The sequence below is a fragment of the Schistocerca americana genome, chromosome 2 (genome assembly GCF_021461395.2).
Source record: "Schistocerca americana isolate TAMUIC-IGC-003095 chromosome 2, iqSchAmer2.1, whole genome shotgun sequence".
Classification (NCBI taxonomy): Eukaryota; Metazoa; Arthropoda; class Insecta; order Orthoptera; family Acrididae; genus Schistocerca; species Schistocerca americana.
This window is the reverse complement of record NC_060120.1, coordinates 366,217,845-366,235,416: the sequence shown is the minus strand read 5'-3', so window position 1 is coordinate 366,235,416 and position 17,572 is coordinate 366,217,845. Positions and strand designations below refer to the sequence as shown.

The following is a 17,572-nucleotide window of genomic DNA, read 5'->3' as shown; positions in this document are numbered from 1 at the left end:
AGAATCATGCTCTTCCTGCTGATGCCTATGTTAAAAGAGACAGCAAAAAAATTTGCAGTTCAGTTAAATATGATAGGAGACTGTCCTGGGAGGTGGAACCTGTAAGTGACTGTACAGAAAGCAATGCAAACAAGACAGTGGAACTACATACTGCACAAAAATTCCGAAGGCTGCCTAGAAAGCATTTCTTAGAGGAAGGATGAGTAAGTATATGAGTATCGATCACTCGAAAATTGAACGCTGCAGCGCAAATAGAGAACTTTCAAACAGAGATTTTGTGCGTTTAGTGAAGTGAAATAGGAACGAAATAGTCTGCTTATAGGACAGTAATAACAACAGCAATAGTGACTTCTGTAACAGTGGCATAGCTACGAAGAAGGAGACAGGTTGAAGAGGCAGCAATGAGTAACCGAATTATTCCTCTGGCGATTCGATCGATATCAATAAGAGTCGTCATTATCAGTTTTCCATGCCCACATCACAAGCTGATACGAAAATAAAGAAAATATTTGAGGAAATAAGGTACTGGATCAAATGAATCAGGCATAATGAAGATTTGGTACAGAGAAGGGAAGGAAGAATTAAGAGAGAATGTAGAATGGATGAAAGAACAGAACGCAGAGGTAGGAATCTGTAATTCTGCGATAAGTTTCATCTGTTTGCAGCGGACACCGTCTTTCGGAATCACGATAGGTGAATACATACCTGGATTATATCGGGAGCACGGGAAGATCACACCTGAACAGCGTCATGGTTAGACAAAATCGTAGAAGTCAATTAGTAAACTGCAAAGCATATCCACATATTGACATAGACTCAGAATTTAGCTTATTAGTGATAAACAGTAAACTGATACTCAAGAGGATGCAGGAGTAGAAAAATACTAAAAATTTATGGCAGAATGAGACTAATTTGTTTTCCAAGTCAGCAGATTTTCGTACGAGTAAAATAGTCAAGGGTAATTCAGGAACCCGAAGGTTAAGGAGTGCTTGAGATGTTGTAAAGAGAGATGACAATAGACAGTATACACCATATTAATGTCCACTAATAGGTGTCCGGATAATTTTGATCGGATAGTTTACTTTCTGCAACATCAGATATAATGATTTGTATCTGTGGAAAGCATCACCATTTTTTTTTTTTTATGTACTGAAACTGTTTGTCAGTGAATTTTTGTGGGCTTTAACCTGTAACGTAATTTGCAAGACATGTGGAAAACAATCTAATAAGGCTATGCGAATGTTACTCCACTGAAAATACTTGTGGTCCCCATATAGTCACAGCTTTCTTTCGTAGACTACTGTATCGTTCGTAATACGGAACTGTTTTGGATATTACATTATATTTATTTTTGTTTTGATGTGTAGCTGCACCATAAATATCTCTAGTCTGTGGTATTCTAGTCATCTCAGGAGGCGTCATGGTACTGAGGGCTATCTAAATACTGTACTTACCTAAAAATACGAGGTGTTTCACATACTCCTCAAGCACCGTCTGCGTAACTGAACGGAAACGAGTACCTCCGTAGGCATCGAAAACACATAGGATGTAGTTCCTACGATCAAAATACACTCCTGGAAATGGAAAAAAGAACACATTGACACCGGTGTGTCAGACCCACCATACTTGCTCCGGACACTGCGAGAGGGCTGTACAAGCAATGATCACACGCACGGAACAGCGGACACACCAGGAACCGCGGTGTTGGCCGTCGAATGGCGCTAGCTGCGCGGCATTTGTGCACCGCCGCCGTCAGTGTCAGCCAGTTTGCCGTGGCATACGGAGCTCCATCGCAGTCTTTAACACTGGTAGCATGCCGCGACAGCGTGGACGTGAACCGTATGTGCAGTTGACGGACTTTGAGCGAGGGCGTATAGTGGGCATGCGGGAGGCCGGGTGGACGTACCGCCGAATTGCTCAACACGTGGTGCGTGAGGTCTCCACAGTACATCGATGTTGTCGCCAGTGGTCGGCGGAAGGTGCACGTGCCCGTCGACCTGGGACCGGACCGCAGCGACGCACGGATGCACGCCAAGACCGTAGGATCCTACGCAGTGCCGTAGGGGACCGCACCGCCACTTCCCAGCAAATTAGGGACACTGTTGCTCCTGGGGTATCGGCGAGGACCATTCGCAACCGTCTCCATGAAGCTGGGCTACGGTCCCGCACACCGTTAGGCCGTCTTCCGCTCATGCCCCAACATCGTGCAGCCCGCCTCCAGTGGTGTCGCGACAGGCGTGAATGGAGGGACGAATGGAGACGTGTCGTCTTCAGCGATGAGAGTCGCTTCTGCCTTGGTGCCAATGATGGTCGTATGCGTGTTTGGCGCCGTGCAGGTGAGCGCCACAATCAGGACTGCATACGACCGAGGCACACAGGGCCAACACCCGGCATCGTGGTGTGGGGAGCGATCTCCTACACTGGCCGTACGCCACTGGTGATTGTCGAGGGGACACTGAATAGTGCACGGTACATCCAAACCGTCATCGAACCCATCGTTCTACCATTCCTAGACCGGCAAGGGAACTTGCTGTTCCAACAGGACAATGCACGTCCGCATGTATCCCGTGCCACCCAACGTGCTCTAGAAGGTGTAAGTCAACTACCCTGGCCAGCAAGATCTCCGGATCTGTCCCCCATTGAGCATGTTTGGGACTGGATGAAGCGTCGTCTCACGCGGTCTGCACGTCCAGCACGAACGCTGGTCCAACTGAGGCGCCAGGTGGAAATGGCATGGCAAGCCGTTCCACAGGACTACATCCAGCATCTCTACGATCGTCTCCATGGGAGAATAGCAGCCTGCATTGCTGCGAAAGGTGGATATACACTGTACTAGTGCCGACATTGTGCATGCTCTGTTGCCTGTGTCTATGTGCCTGTGGTCCTGTCAGTGTGATCATGTGATGTATCTGACCCCAGGAATGTGTCAATAAAGTTTCCCCTTCCTGGGACAATGAATTCACGGTGTTCTTATTTCAATTTCCAGGAGTGTATATTGTAATACTGAAACTTCCTGGCAGATTAAAACTGTGTGCCGGTCCGAGACTCTAACTCCGGACCTTTGCCTTTCGCGGGCAAGTGCTCTACCATCTGAGCTACCCAAGCACGACTCATGCCCTGTCCACACAGCTTCACTTCTACCAGTACCTCCTCTCCTACCATCCAAACTTTACAGAAGTTATATTGTAATACTGTCATACAGTAGGTGCATTAGTTATATGTGGTTTTGCTCTGTCATCTTTGAAATAACCGTAGGTCTTTTCATTAGTTGTTAGTTTTAGGTTTGTGCTGTTATCATAGGTATGAAGTTTCACAAAGGGCCTAGAGTTTCAGTTCTCACCCAGAGTTTAAGAACCGGTAGAATCAGAGTTTGTTTTAAATAGTCATGTTTAAAAAAGAGAAATATGCCAGTCGACATTAACAAAATGATACTAGAATAAATTAGAATGATACTGTCATTTATTTTAAGGATTCAAGAACATGTAGCCCACGAGCAAACAGTATTTGAAATTTGTAACTGCGGACAGTAGTCAACGCCTCTATCATAATTAAAGCAGAAAAGTGAATAATCAATTTTTTTATGCTGAAGAAGTAAGAGAACTGACAACAAGGGGGATTTCCAGAATTCCGACCACCAGCTCTTAACACAAGCTTCCAGTCAGTCATGCAATGACTGATACACGCGTTCTAGCATTTCACCAGAAATTTCAGTATAGACAGCAGGACTACGTCGTTTCATATCATTGTGATGTAGTCGGTATATCATAATTAACAGCATCTTTCAGCTTTTCTTAAAGGAAAAAATCTAAGGCGGTCACATCTCGTGAATGGGACGACCACGATATGTCCACTTTGTTCAATCTCAAAATTTGGAAAAAATCGGTGAATAAAAGCTGTGTTACGTCGTACGCTACACCGGTATTAGGAATGTTCAGACACCGATGTGCTACGTCCTAGAGAGTACCGGTACGCCCATAATCTTACATTTCAATCATTTCCCTCAATCTGCTCCGCTATTCAATGCATAATGATGAAACTGTAGTGTAGCGATGTACCTTCAGCCAAACAAACCGTTGTTGCGTAACTCCTAGGTATCAACAACAGTCCACATAAAATTTTATCGTATGACAGTTACATTTTCAGATGATATTTTTGAACATAAAAATATACAGTTATATACTTATGACACTGTGATTATACAAATTAGGAGCCAGGAATGTTATGCAAATATCTGTGACTAGTAATGTGCGAGAATATGAAGTTAAAGGATCACATAGATTTACTTAAAAGTAAATCGAGGAAGGTACTATGTATAGAATACAGGGTACTATGAAACCGGTTTGTAAACTAAAGATATTGGTTACAAAACAATGTCATGTCCATAGAGGACCATTTCACTGCATCGTGGAACCCATACTAGGTCGCAAACTTAGAACAGTAATGCGAACGATCTCGGAGTTGATTTGTTCGTGGAAGAGGGTAATTAAACAGCTGAAAGGACGTCGAATAATTCGCAAAAGTACGTCGGAAAATTACGAATTGATTTCCGTGATGGAAACTGCAAATATTCTTCAACATCTAATACATCGCTCGGTATTGACTTTGGAGATAATTTTACACTGATAGTACGCATGGAGGAAAGAAAGGAATCATTTCATGTATGCTTCATCTGTGAAGGGAATGAGAAGCAATCCTGGTGTATGATGCAATAATAATGAACTTACAGAATAAATGCGCATATTTAGAAATTGAAGGAAGCATTACTGATTTGCGAGGCTCCTGAAGAGAGATGAGTGACATTGAAGAATATAAATAATATGGTAAATTTTATTCCACTTACATAATATACAGTACAAAAACATTCACACGCAATAAATACAGAAGTTTACAGTGGAAAAGAAATTACTTGGGAAAAGTTTTCGTCATTAGATTCGCATTGGTACAAATATTGGGTATAGGAGAGAAATTGCTTCGAGGTGAAAATTGCGAAGAATATACTCAAAAATAGAGCCACTCAGTAGGATTATGTCCAGAGGAAGTGTTTATGTGGTGTTTAACCGAGGATGGCCTTTCCATAGGCGAGGGGAGCAGCGACCTTAGCAACCGCAGGAGCGGCGTAGGCGACGGGGGCGGCCACCTTGGCGACGACGGGGGCGGCGTGGGCGACAGCTTCCCGGTGCACGACGGCGTTGAAGCCGTTAACGGGGTCTGCGGTGTAGTCGACGGTGCGGATGGAACCGTCGGGCTCGACCAGGCTGTAGCTGCCCTGGACGACGTCTCCGTCGCGGACTTCCTGCTGTGCCTTGGAGTCACCAGTCAGAGCATCCTGTACGCTGTAAGCGAAGTTGTACTGGGGGTGCGGGTCGTATTCGGCAGCGGCCACGGCGGCGGGGGCAGCATAGGCCAGGGGAGCAGCCCTGACGGCGGGGGCGACCACTGCTGGGGCTCCCAGATAGCCGGCGCGGGCCACAGCCACGAAGGCAGCGAAGACGATCAGCTGCAACAAAACAGAAGTCAGCCCTGTTACTGATGTAGTCGAAGCGCAGAACTCAGAACAAGAGGCGTGTTAACTGTCATCTACTAGCTAGTAATTACAGATGGAAAGTCTTGGACATGAACGGGGGAGAAAGTTTAGGCTAACCAAAGGAAACCATGATGACTGCATGATGCTTAAAATGCTACTCCTTCCCATTTCCACATCCAGTGTTTTACTGACTGCAACACTTATGAATTTTTGACCATTAGAGGAGATGTCACGGTAACAATAGTTTTTACATAGTTCGGTCACGCGCGGAGTGGCCCCGCCGTTTAAGGCGCCATGTGACGGACTGCGCGGCTCCTCCCGCCGGAGGTTCGAGTCCTCTCTCGGGCATGGGAGTGTGTGTTGTTCTTAGCATAAGTTAATTTAAATAGTGTGTAAGTATAGCGACCAATGACTTAAGTAGTTTGGTCCCTTAAGAATTCACATGTATTTTTGAACATAGTTCGGTATTGAACCGTCTCCTGTAGTCCTGGGGCAGCATTGCTACTTCTTTAAGGGGTAATCAAGGTTTACAGTTTTCTGGATTGTGTCCTATGTTGATCAACAATAGAATATGAAACCTATGTTGATCAAAAATACAATGTGAGAATTTCAGGCCGGCCGGGGTGGCCGAGCGGTTCTAGGCGCTAGAGTCTGGAACCGCGGGACCGCTACTGTCGCAGGTTCGAATCCTGCCTCGGGCATGGGTGTGTGTGATGTCCTTAGGTTAGTTAGGTTTAAGTAGTTCTAAGTTCTAGGGGACTGACGACCTCAGAAGTTAAGTCTCATGGTGCTCAGAGCCATTTTTTGAGAATTTCAGAAACTGGAACTAATAAACAAATATGAGTGATGACTTGATTGCGATAATGATGTCATGACCAATGCTTAAAAAATCAGTAGACAAAAATTATAAAGTTTGATCGTGATATCCAGCTAGGAATTCGTGAGTCAAGACTGGGTTTCCGACGACATCCATTCAATAATGGTTCTTCAATAATCACCAGATGAATGAAAATGTCTGCTCCTAGTCATACCATTAACAGGGCTACTGATTTGCTAGTCTCAAGCACCGGTTATGATTCAAATCCATTCGATAAATGTATTCTGATTTGACTCCCAGATTTGTGCTCTCATTCAGTTGATCAAAAGCATAATTTCGTAATTAGTAGTAACGTGATTCCTCCTATATATTCGCGCCTAATTCTTTTGTTATACGTGTCACAGTTTTAGATGCGAATAAGAGCAAATTAGGTCATGTTCCTCGATTACCACTTTCACTTGCATTTTATAGTTATCGATAACACGGAGCTACGTGTGAAGACGATATCTGTCACCGCTACTCAGAACTCAATTTCTGCAGCATTCCAGCATAAATGGTTAGCTGCGCGGAGTGGCCGCGCGGTTAGAGGCGCCATGTCACTGACTGCGCTGCCCCTACCGCCGGAGGTTCGAGTCTTCACTCGGTCATGGGTGTGTGTGTTGTCCATAGTTAGTTTAAGTAGTGTGTAAGTCTAGGGACCGATGACTTCAGCAGTTTGGTCCCTTAGAAATCCATACACATTTGAACATGAATGGTTACAAGTTTTCAAAAAAATGGATCTGAGCACTATGGGACTTAACTTCTGAGGTCATCAATCGTCTAGAACTTAGAACCACTTAAACCTGACTAACCTAAGGACATCACACACATCCAGCGGTCGCACGGTTCCAGACTGTAGCACCTAGAACCGCTCGGCCAACACGGCCGGCTACAAGTTTTCACACGTGGAGTTGTGATAAGAGATTCAACTCACTTTTGGGAGAACAAAGCTTCAAGTAACCCTTCGGCCATTGATATATTTCCTATGGTTTCATCAGTTAAGGTTTGTGCTCTAATGATCTCGTCTTCGACGGGACGTAAAGTATGAATATTCCTTATACAAATCAGTTTTTGGAAGTGTACTCAATTTTAAGGATTTTTGCTTCATTGAATCTATGCGGCTGATCTGAACTCAAACCCGGATCCTTGACTCTCGCATACAGTGTTCTCACTTAAGGAATCTATCAAACGGTACTGGCGGAACTAAATCTCTGAAACTGAGTCGAGTGTTACGTCTTGAGGGCTAACTCGTCAAAAGGCGTGCCATCAAAAGGCAAGTAACGGAAATTATGAAACATCTACACTGGCATACATTCGAAAAAAGAAGCTTGATAGTTCAAGAAACCTAATACCAATAATAGGCATTCGTAAACCAATAAACAAATACACCAAAGCCCCTCCGTATTTATATCGTAGATACTGTGAAGAAAAGATAGACTAATAACGATTTGCACAGTGACTTGTTGGCATTCATTTTTTCCATTTCCAATCCATGGATCGAACGGGAAAAACCGTAATATACCATAAAATACAAAGATCCTCCGCCACTCACTTTACAGTAATTCGCATTGTATAGCAATTGATGTCTACAAGTAGACCATATTTCGGATTGTGGACTAAACATAGTAGTGACGCTTTCCGATATACTTTCGCATCACTGAGCTAAGTGACAATTTACTTCTCCAAGTGGCTGGGCGCGCCGGTCACTCTTAATTCGAAGCACGTGACGAAAGCTCGCCGCCACTGGAGTGAGTCGAAGCGTCGCGTGAGACGGCCACTGGCTGGCAGCGGCCGCCTTCCGCCGGCACCCACCTTGCAGGCCATATCGATGAGCTTGTCGCCGTGTGGAGCGGAGAACTGGCGATGTGCCGGCCAGCCAGCGGTTATATAGCCGCGCCCGGGCGTGGTGGACAGCCATGTTTTCGCAATGCGTGACGTCGCGTGGCGCGCATGTCCGGCTTTGTCACACTCCAAAACCTCCCACCAGTAAACCCTGTAAGCTTTCTGTGTAATTTATCTGTATGTGAAAGACTGAATATTCTTTTTTAAAAAACTTTCTCCTCGTGTAGCGTGTGCTTTAGATATCGCTTTCAAGTGCTGAGCAAAACTGACTGTTGGTTGCCCCTGTGTTGCGCATGTGAACAGATCATGAAACACAACTTTAATCTTAGTGAAATGCTGAATTTGAAATAATGAAAATAACTCTAATGAAATCCCAAAAGAAGCAAGCTGGTCACTGAATTAAAACGATTGAACAGAAACTCAATATTAGAGTACCTTATGAAAGTTACTTAACAAAAAGTGCAATGTCTGCCTTGATATATCCGCAAAATAAAGTACTGCTCAACATGGTAGAAAATAACTGTTAAATGTTACCTTCCCGGTTCACTGTGAATTAATCTGCTTACATAGCAGAACATCTGAAAATTCTGAATATATACTAAAAATAAGTGTCACGTGACTAGGGCCTCCCATCGGGTAGACCCTTCGCCTGGTGCAAGTCTTTCGATTTGACGCCACTTCGGTGACTTGCGCATCGATGGGGAAGAAATGATGATGATGATTAGGACAACACAACACCCAGTCCCTGAGGGGAGAAAATCTTCGATCCAGCCGGGAATCGAACCCTGACCCTTAGGATTGACATTCTGTTGCGCTGACCACTCACCTACCGGGGGCGGACGACTTTGTACTGTTTATTCGCAAGAATGTAAAATGAGGACTGCCCTGAAATAAAAGTAACATACCTCATACTCAGCACGCTGTTTAGTGTCTGGTGTACTGATGTTCTCGAAAGCAAATTGAAATAAGAAGATACCGCAATTAAAGAAACTTAATCTACTCTAAACTTTACTTTGTTTGTTACAAACAATGTGTGACTACGTGTGGTGTAAGATGCAATGCACATAACGATAAACATTTTAAACTTCACTAAGAATGATGTAGGAGGGATTTATTTTAAAAAGCGTTCTTGTAAAATTAAACCCTGATTATTGTCAAGAACGATTATACAACAGAAGCAGACTAACAATTAAGAAATTCTCTGATTAAAAAAATTACAGACATGTCAACCAACTGCGTAATGTTTGAGATAACGAAAACGAAAGGATCAAATTAACATAAATCATAATATTAGTAGTTATCTAGGGAACAAAGATATCCTTCAACTGATAGTTCTGACAAACACACATTTCATTGATGCACGTGCGTGGATTACCTTGAAATATTCCTCCAAAAAATCTTCTCCATCAATACAATGAATAAAATAACTTTATAAACCAGTTTTCGTCTCCATAATAAAGTATTCCAGATAATTTCTCCCAGATTCACAAAACCAGATCTTCTTCCTAAAACTGAACTGTTCGCTACTATGCTTCTAGTAAGAATGAGCTAGCGTCCCCAACTAACAGACGAACAAGCCCACCATGGATTACATTTTACACAGAGTCAAGAATCTTATCCATTAGTCGTACAGCACGCTCATGCATCTTTGTCCCAGTACAGTAAAGGTGAATGATTTATAATAGCAGAACCCTACAACCTCGGTACCAGCTAGACAAATTGAGACGTGAATATTGTGAATGAAATAATGGAACTGTCTTCTTAATAGTTACAAATTAAGGTTTAAATTTCATGGTAAAGTTGATTGCAGTAATTTATTACTCAGAAATAATATGAAGGATCACGAGAGAAAAGCTTTCAGTGAACGGATACCACCTCTCATGTCTGATTCAGAAATATTTGCAAATTACGGCTGCCGCAATCCATCATTGAATCAGACAGAAAATTTCAGCTACTAAAGAGACTGCGTACAATACGCTTGTCCTTCCTCCTCCGGAGTTGTTTACCATGTGAGATTGACGGAGGATATCGAAAAACTTCAAAGAAGGTCAGCTCGTCTTGTATTATCGCGAAATAGGGGAGAGAGTATCACGTATATGACAGACGGGTTGGGGTGCCAATGACTCAAACAAAGGCGTTTTTCGTTGCGGCGAGATCTTTTCACGAAATTTCAATCGCCACCTTTCTCCTACGATTGCGAAAATATTTTATTGACGTCCACTAGCATAGCGAGAAATGATCATAGTAATAAAGTAAGAGAAATCAGAGCTCGCACATAAAGGCTTAAGTGTTCGTTTTTCCTGCGCGCTGCTCGGGAGTGGAACGGTTGAGAAAAAGTCAGGCATTTATGTGTGAACTGCTGAGCATTCATGTAGATGTAGGTGGGTAAATGGTTGAAATTTAGAAGGTGAGAGCAGTTAATTGTCTAACAATCCATGCTTCTTACACTGACGCAAACGGAAAATAATTCGCACCAGAAACACTTTCACCGAAAGCAGCAGTATTGATAATACATTATTTCCGTGCCTTTTGATGAAAACCTGATCCTTATACTTACATATTCTCAGTAGAGAATGAAGTTATTCAATCGGATGAAGAACGGTGTGACTACATGATGTCTCTAATGTGACAGGTACTTCCAGGTGGAGGTCACAACACTATGCCCAAAGGACTTGCACGAAACTTTGAGAATGGTCGAATTTTTGGCTGTCACACAGACAGATCGCACGGGCTGTTGGTTGTCGTGTTATGACTGTAAAATGAAGGTGACGAGATGGACTCTGAAAAACAATATGGTAGGAAAAGTAAGCCCACGTCCTTCCAGCAGGTTTGTATCATGAGGAGATCATATAATTGTTTGACTGGGTCAAACGGATGACAATAGCTTAAATCTTGGCTTGGTTACAGTCAATCACTAAGAACCGTCGGCAACAAATTACTGGAAGCTGGGTTGCAATGCCACAACAATACAAGTTGTATGTCGTAGAGCCAGAGTCAAGTGGAACATTGCGTGACATTCTGTAGTGTTCAGCGATGACTCTGGCATCTATTTGTGCCTATCATATCGACGTCAAAGTGTCCGTTGACGACTTAAATGGCAGGAAGCGTGGGAGTGGACTCAACAAATTTAACTTCATCATTTATTAAGAGAAATCAAAACTGAACTTTACACATAATTACAAGAGTGAATTCACGTTGGCTGGTCACATCAGTTAGATATCGAAACATATTTATTACGTTTGGCTGTATGACAACAAATCTTCACTCTTATAACTGATATCAAAATGTATGGCTGTAATTTCTCATATGCATTATATTAAAACAATCAATAACGAACTCAGGTATTTACATTTAAACAAAGAACAATGACATACGAAAGATGATAACCTGAATGCTAATGACCACTATTAAATTTAAAATAGCGAGACAAATATTTCAGCAATTTCTTTGAAGTTAACAAGACTCACGTGCGGTAGGCAACACCAGCACAACTCCATGAACAACATGAACTTGGCACAGAAGACTGCTAATCCCGACATCCCGACCCCACGCACACAAAAAAACCGCCATACGCAACGTAATGACTAACTGAACAACATTGCACACACATATACGATCGGCACATTAAAATCTCCGGAGCGCCATATTCCAGACACACAGCAGCGAGAAAATGACAAGGCGCCAGCTTACACCCGTTGCTGGTAAATCTGGGCGCGGCATCAGGGTAACGACAGGCCGTCAGTGTGTTCCCGATACCTGTTGCTCCGCAACAAACATGTGGACGCCGTCCCTCGTGCATGACACCTCGAAGGGGAAGCCGGCCGCTGTGGCCGAGCGGACCTAGGCGCTTCAGTCCGGAACCGCGCTGCTACTACGGTCACATGTTCGAATCCTGCCTCGGGCATGGATGTGTGTAATATCTTTAGGTTAGTTAGGTTTCAGTAGTTCTAAGCCTAGGGGACTGATGACAGATGTTATGTCCCATAGTGCTTAGAGCCCTTTGCACCATTTTTTCGAAGGGGCAGACAAACAGACAGCCTGCACTCGGTTGGCACAGCGCAGAGCTGCCAACCGCGCTCACATTCTCTATATACAGGCCGGCCGCTACCCAAGGTAATGCAGCGGATCAGATATTTCCTTCCTTCTTCGTAGGCAGAGTCGTCACTGTGCCCGCGCAGCAGGCTAGGCTTCTACACTTCCGCTTCGGTCACAAATTACCAGCGCTACAGCGTACTCGCGGCGGACTTCTCTGTTATCGATTTCCAGAGATGCGCTGGCACGGCTCAACGACCGAGTAAGAGTTCACAGGAAGAAGAGCTTTTTGAGAACCACACGTCTCCAGCTCCAGGAAGCATGGTGTGCGTAAGTATTGGATATGAGAACAGGACTGATTTGGTAGTAGTTAGGGGTGGCTGAATGCTCGCCAGTAGTGTGGCAAGAATAGTGTCACAATTTTCAGGATCAGGGTACCAAGTACTATATTCCAACAGGATAATGTAAGATCTCGTATTACAATTCACGCCACAAACTTCCTGAGAAATCTATGATTCTTGGTTGGCCTGGTCAGTCCGCTCATTTTTACCGTATTCTCGTACAGAATATTATAGGAGACATATACTTTCATACAAGCCTACAGTCAGCAGTCAGCATGTGTTTCAGAGAGGTTGCGTGCTTCCACATGACAAACGAAATAAAAAGTGGATTTATGATCATGAGGGTGACACGACATACTCATATTGGTGACGACAACAGTTCACAATGGCATGAAAGTTAAATAAAACCCATTATATGATGCACATCTCTAAAAGTCTTGACGAAAATGGGACTGGTGCTTCATACTGTAATCTTTTCCGGTATGCTTCAAGTATCCCGTTGTCCAAGCACTTTCAAGGGCAGCTGCGTTGCCTCAATGAAAATGTCCCTCTGCAGTCGCGGTCGCTCCTGAGGTATTGTTTGATCCACTTGGCCCAGGGTACTTATGGTGTATTCGCCAGTCACTGTATTACACTATATAGCGTAATCAATAAGAAAGTTCACTCTTCAATAACAGAAAAGTATGACCACAACCTTTCTCTTGTTTCTAATTCGTTTTTCGTGTCTGCAGTGAAGCCTTGGACTAAAGTTCCATTCACAGTAGAGATGCATTTACACCTGCGCTCCTTTTGGCTAGTCGCCATGTGGCTGTGCTTGCCACACACGCTAGCAGAGGCGTCCAGTGTGAACACGGGGGTGAATGGAATCACTCGTGACCACATGTTGTGGAAAATGCTTGCACTTACACGCGTGCCTCTCCTTGCGAGTAACATCTGGGACAGCGTAGTTGGTATCCTGCATGAAGAACGCAAAACAAAAGGCAACAGAGCTCAGTAGCTTGAATCCTTGTTGGAAAATCGTCTCTAAGAATGAGTCCGCCATCCTCTTTCTCCTTCGCAGACTTCGCTGATAACTACCCCAAAATCTTGTTTCTATATGGCGACATAATGTTAGCTAATGGTATGGCGGAATGACGCCAGGAGTTTAAATACGATGGAACAAACATCAACAAAGAACAGTGGAGCAGAACAGCATCGATATTGACTCACGCATATGCCTATGAATTCTAATAACTGTTGGTGATTATGGCTGATTAGACATCGTTGTGTGGGTAGTGGAACAAGAGGGGTGCTAGGGTAATGAACCCATTGTCCTCCTTACGTAAACAAACCAACCAATTGGGCTGGTCTAATTTATGACTCTTAAGTGTGCAAGCCATCCACTTATTTTCTTATTTAGTATTTATTCAAGTCAAATTTACTATGTTAATGGTATAATTTATGACCCACATTATCTTTATTACTATAAATTATGATCCTAAAATTGGCCGCATATCTATTTAACTTTATCTTCATTACTATGATTTACGAACCAGAAATGCCGACCAGATGTTTATCCAATCAATCCTTATCTTCATGAAAATAATATATGACTCAAAAATGACGTCACACTTAAACATGGCCACCCAGGGTAAGTCAGGCACTTTGAAATTACAGTGGGTCATTGAAAATGGTGGGAAATGAAGAAATACAAGTACCATAGCAAGTTCTAAGTCATTTACCTACCAATATTATGTTAAAAACACAGCAACATTGTTGTGACGTATTACAACACTTTAAAAAACGCAAGGAAGTTGTTGTCACATTACCAGTGTGTTAAAATACATCGAACTGCACTTACTAATGTACCATAATTTGTCAACATTGCTTGAAAACGTACCTGTTGTAAGGAGCTGCATGCTGCGCAGCCTCTGAGATCGGCATGGAGAGAGAGAGAGAGACAGACATGGTGTGCACCCAGCATCGCCCATGTTTACTATGTCAGGTTTTCCCACTGTCTGACGATGCACTTGGCTGCCACCGCTGTCTACACAAAGTCATATGGCAGCTCTGAAAGTCCCACCAGTGCACGAGTTGGGAATCGAATAATTCCACCAAATGTCTAAGTGCTGGTAGAATTCGAGATGCTTTAACCACACTTTTCTGCGTCTGGAAACGTTTAGCTGCTGACAGCGATGAAATGATGCAATTTTGTAAAAATCCTACATCTGTCTTCTTCTTAAGTGGGCGATCAGTCGTGCTCATAACACATACTAAATTTATTCCAATGTGCAATTTAACTTTGGTGCACATTGTTTTATCAAGTGCAAATAGTGTAATATACTGCCCTATTCCAACGTCCCATCTCTGACATTATGAGATAAAATTCGAAGTGCAATGTGATGCTCTACCAAATCCTTATTTGCAGCGTATGGCTTTGCAAGCCTCATCCAGCAGATAAATTCTCTTATCACAACACGCTAGCCATTTTTCCAGCTTTGTTCCCAGCCTGCAGTATCTATATGACAGTATATGTAATTTTACTGGTAGCTTATCAAGAACGCTATTATTACCATGTATCCTACAAGGCACATTTCACTTCTTCACTGCTAGAGGGTTTGCACATCTTATTACATACCACATCCTTAGAATCTGACCAACTGTTGTGTAATGAAAGGAAGCCAAGCCATTTAACCAAGACCAGCGTATTATGACACGCTCCATGAGCAACATAGAAACATGCCTGGTTCACTGCTTATCTGTAATTCTTCTGTGTAAAAATTATTTGGCATTTCATCATCATCCATTAAGGTGTAAGCTCTAGGAATCGTTCATTGTGCATTGGCAACTGTAAATATCTATGTTGACCAGTTTGATAGGTGTGATCTCTCAAATACAGTCTTGTATTTTGTAATATGTACTTCACCACTTATACGAAATTCCTGCTTATGTGGAGCTACCATTTTAATACAATGCCATACTATATTTAGAAACTCGTTTCATGAACATCAATTGGTTTAATTTTTATGATACATGTACATTACGGGTCGTGGAAGAATACCTGTCCATTTTTTTGATTCGCAGAGATTAGAACGCATTCACATATGGATTTTTATCCTTTGTTCGAATATTTCGTGATACGTACTTTCAACTGGGAGAATGTTTGGTCGTGGTGTAATCAACACCAATTCTAAGTGCTTTGAAATATCCGTTATAAAATTCGCCACTATGACCAGTTTGAAGGTTTTTCAGGAAGTCAATTCGTCCATGTCTGCAACAGTTGTTCAAGACCTGTGCAACAGCTTGACCATTCTTTGTTTTCCCAGGTTGGGCGCAGACAAATTTTAAGTTTGTGTCAATGAACATTAAAAACTACTTGAAACCTTTATATGACTGATACGATATGATTCATCTGAGCAATATTCCCAGTGGTATATGATGTCATAAAGTGCTGTGACTGTTCTTTTATCTTGTTGGAATTGTAATAAAATACATGTATTGCAGAGTTCGATTGTTCACTCTTTTGTGCTGAACTTTTATACCTTTTCCACTGCTATGTCTACCAGCTTTGGTCCATTTAATAACAGTTTTGAATTTTCTACTGTCCGAGATTTTTTTTCTTCCATTTCAGTTGTTGCCTTTTCTATGTGCATTGGCTGCAGATAATATTTCAGCATATGTTTTAACTCTTTCAGTCAATAATTGTTGAGTTTTGAAGTTTTCGGGAAACCAGGCATCCTTTCAAATTCTGTATTACAAACCTGTATTGCATGCTTGCTTAAACTTATAGCTTGCATCCCATCATAAGCAGTTGTTCCCATATAACGCCATATGCTTCATCCATCTCACTATCTCAGTGATGGTTAATGAAATTCTTCTTGTTCTCCTCCTCCTCTTCTTATCTCCGTCTGTCTTATCGGGTTTGTGCAGTAGCTGTTTAAGACATTCAGTTACAGGCTTAAATGTATCTGAGAGAAAATGATCTCCTTCCAAGTGCCCTAATTTTAGAAACCTTAATTTACACCAAACAGCCTTCTGATCATCGAAAACGTTGCACTTTATCAACGTACTGTTGCATACCAAACAGGCTTTTAGATAGTATACAATTTACATACTCTCAGACTGGCTGTGTGGATGGTCTTTCTTTCCAGCTTCTACAATTTTTTCACTTTCTCGAATCTTAGCAATTACCATGTTCATGTGAGCCACAATGGACATGTATTGCCTTAAATCTTTCCATGATCAATGCAACAAACAGAGAATGGGTTTTAATTTCCTTAGTATGACACTTTAAATTTTCTTTGAGAGTTTCGATTCTATCACTCAAAGCTTAAATTCCTGCAGACTATGGTTACAGAGGTTCCTTGTTTTGTCAATAACCAGAAACCTGTACTGTGTTATAAATTTATTGAATGTCATGTCAGTTCATACACGTGCCTGATAAATGTGATTCATATTCTCTTGTTTTAAAACTATAATAGGGTTTCGTATTTTTTCTTACCAACTGTTTTGGAATCCTTGAATCTGTTTCACTCAAATAAAAAACATCAACTCTGATATGACGAGCAGAAACAGAAATATTTTAACATCATCAGTTATAAACACAGTGTTTGGATTCACACTTTCTGGTGGTGAGATATCACTGCTTTTGCTTAATGTTGTGTATGTTATACTGTCAATGTCTATCAGTATCTCCTCTAAAAGCAGGTATTTGGGGTGAAATAATGTTTTTGAAAATAGATACACATTCTCGAGGCAAATCCCATCAGGATGTGTTAGGAGTGACAAAATAACGTTCATCTCGTTGCAGTCTGATGGGCCAGCCATTGTCTGTCGTTTATTATTGGGCAAGAGTTTTCAGTTCTGGTTTTCAATAGCGTTTGCAAAACCAGTCCAATGTACTTGTGATGAGAGTGTTTTGTCCTTTCAGCCATGGTGATGGCTATGTATTTATGTTAGCATACAGGGGATTTTATAGAAACACATATGTGTATTTCT

At 42.3% G+C, this 17,572-nt stretch overlaps 1 protein-coding gene across 1 annotated transcript; it reads right to left on the bottom strand.

The window, feature by feature from the left end:
* Positions 1-4,872: 4,872 nt before the first annotated feature.
* On the bottom strand, positions 4,873-8,221 carry LOC124595576 (cuticle protein 21-like). The gene is made up of 2 exons (XM_047134362.1): positions 8,193-8,221; positions 4,873-5,497 (listed from the first exon to the last, which is right to left on the bottom strand). The coding sequence occupies exons 1-2, from the start codon at positions 8,202-8,204 to the stop codon at positions 5,054-5,056; spliced, it is 456 nt and encodes a 151-aa protein (XP_046990318.1). The 5' UTR covers positions 8,205-8,221; the 3' UTR covers positions 4,873-5,053.
* Between the last annotated feature and the right edge of the window lie 9,351 nt (positions 8,222-17,572).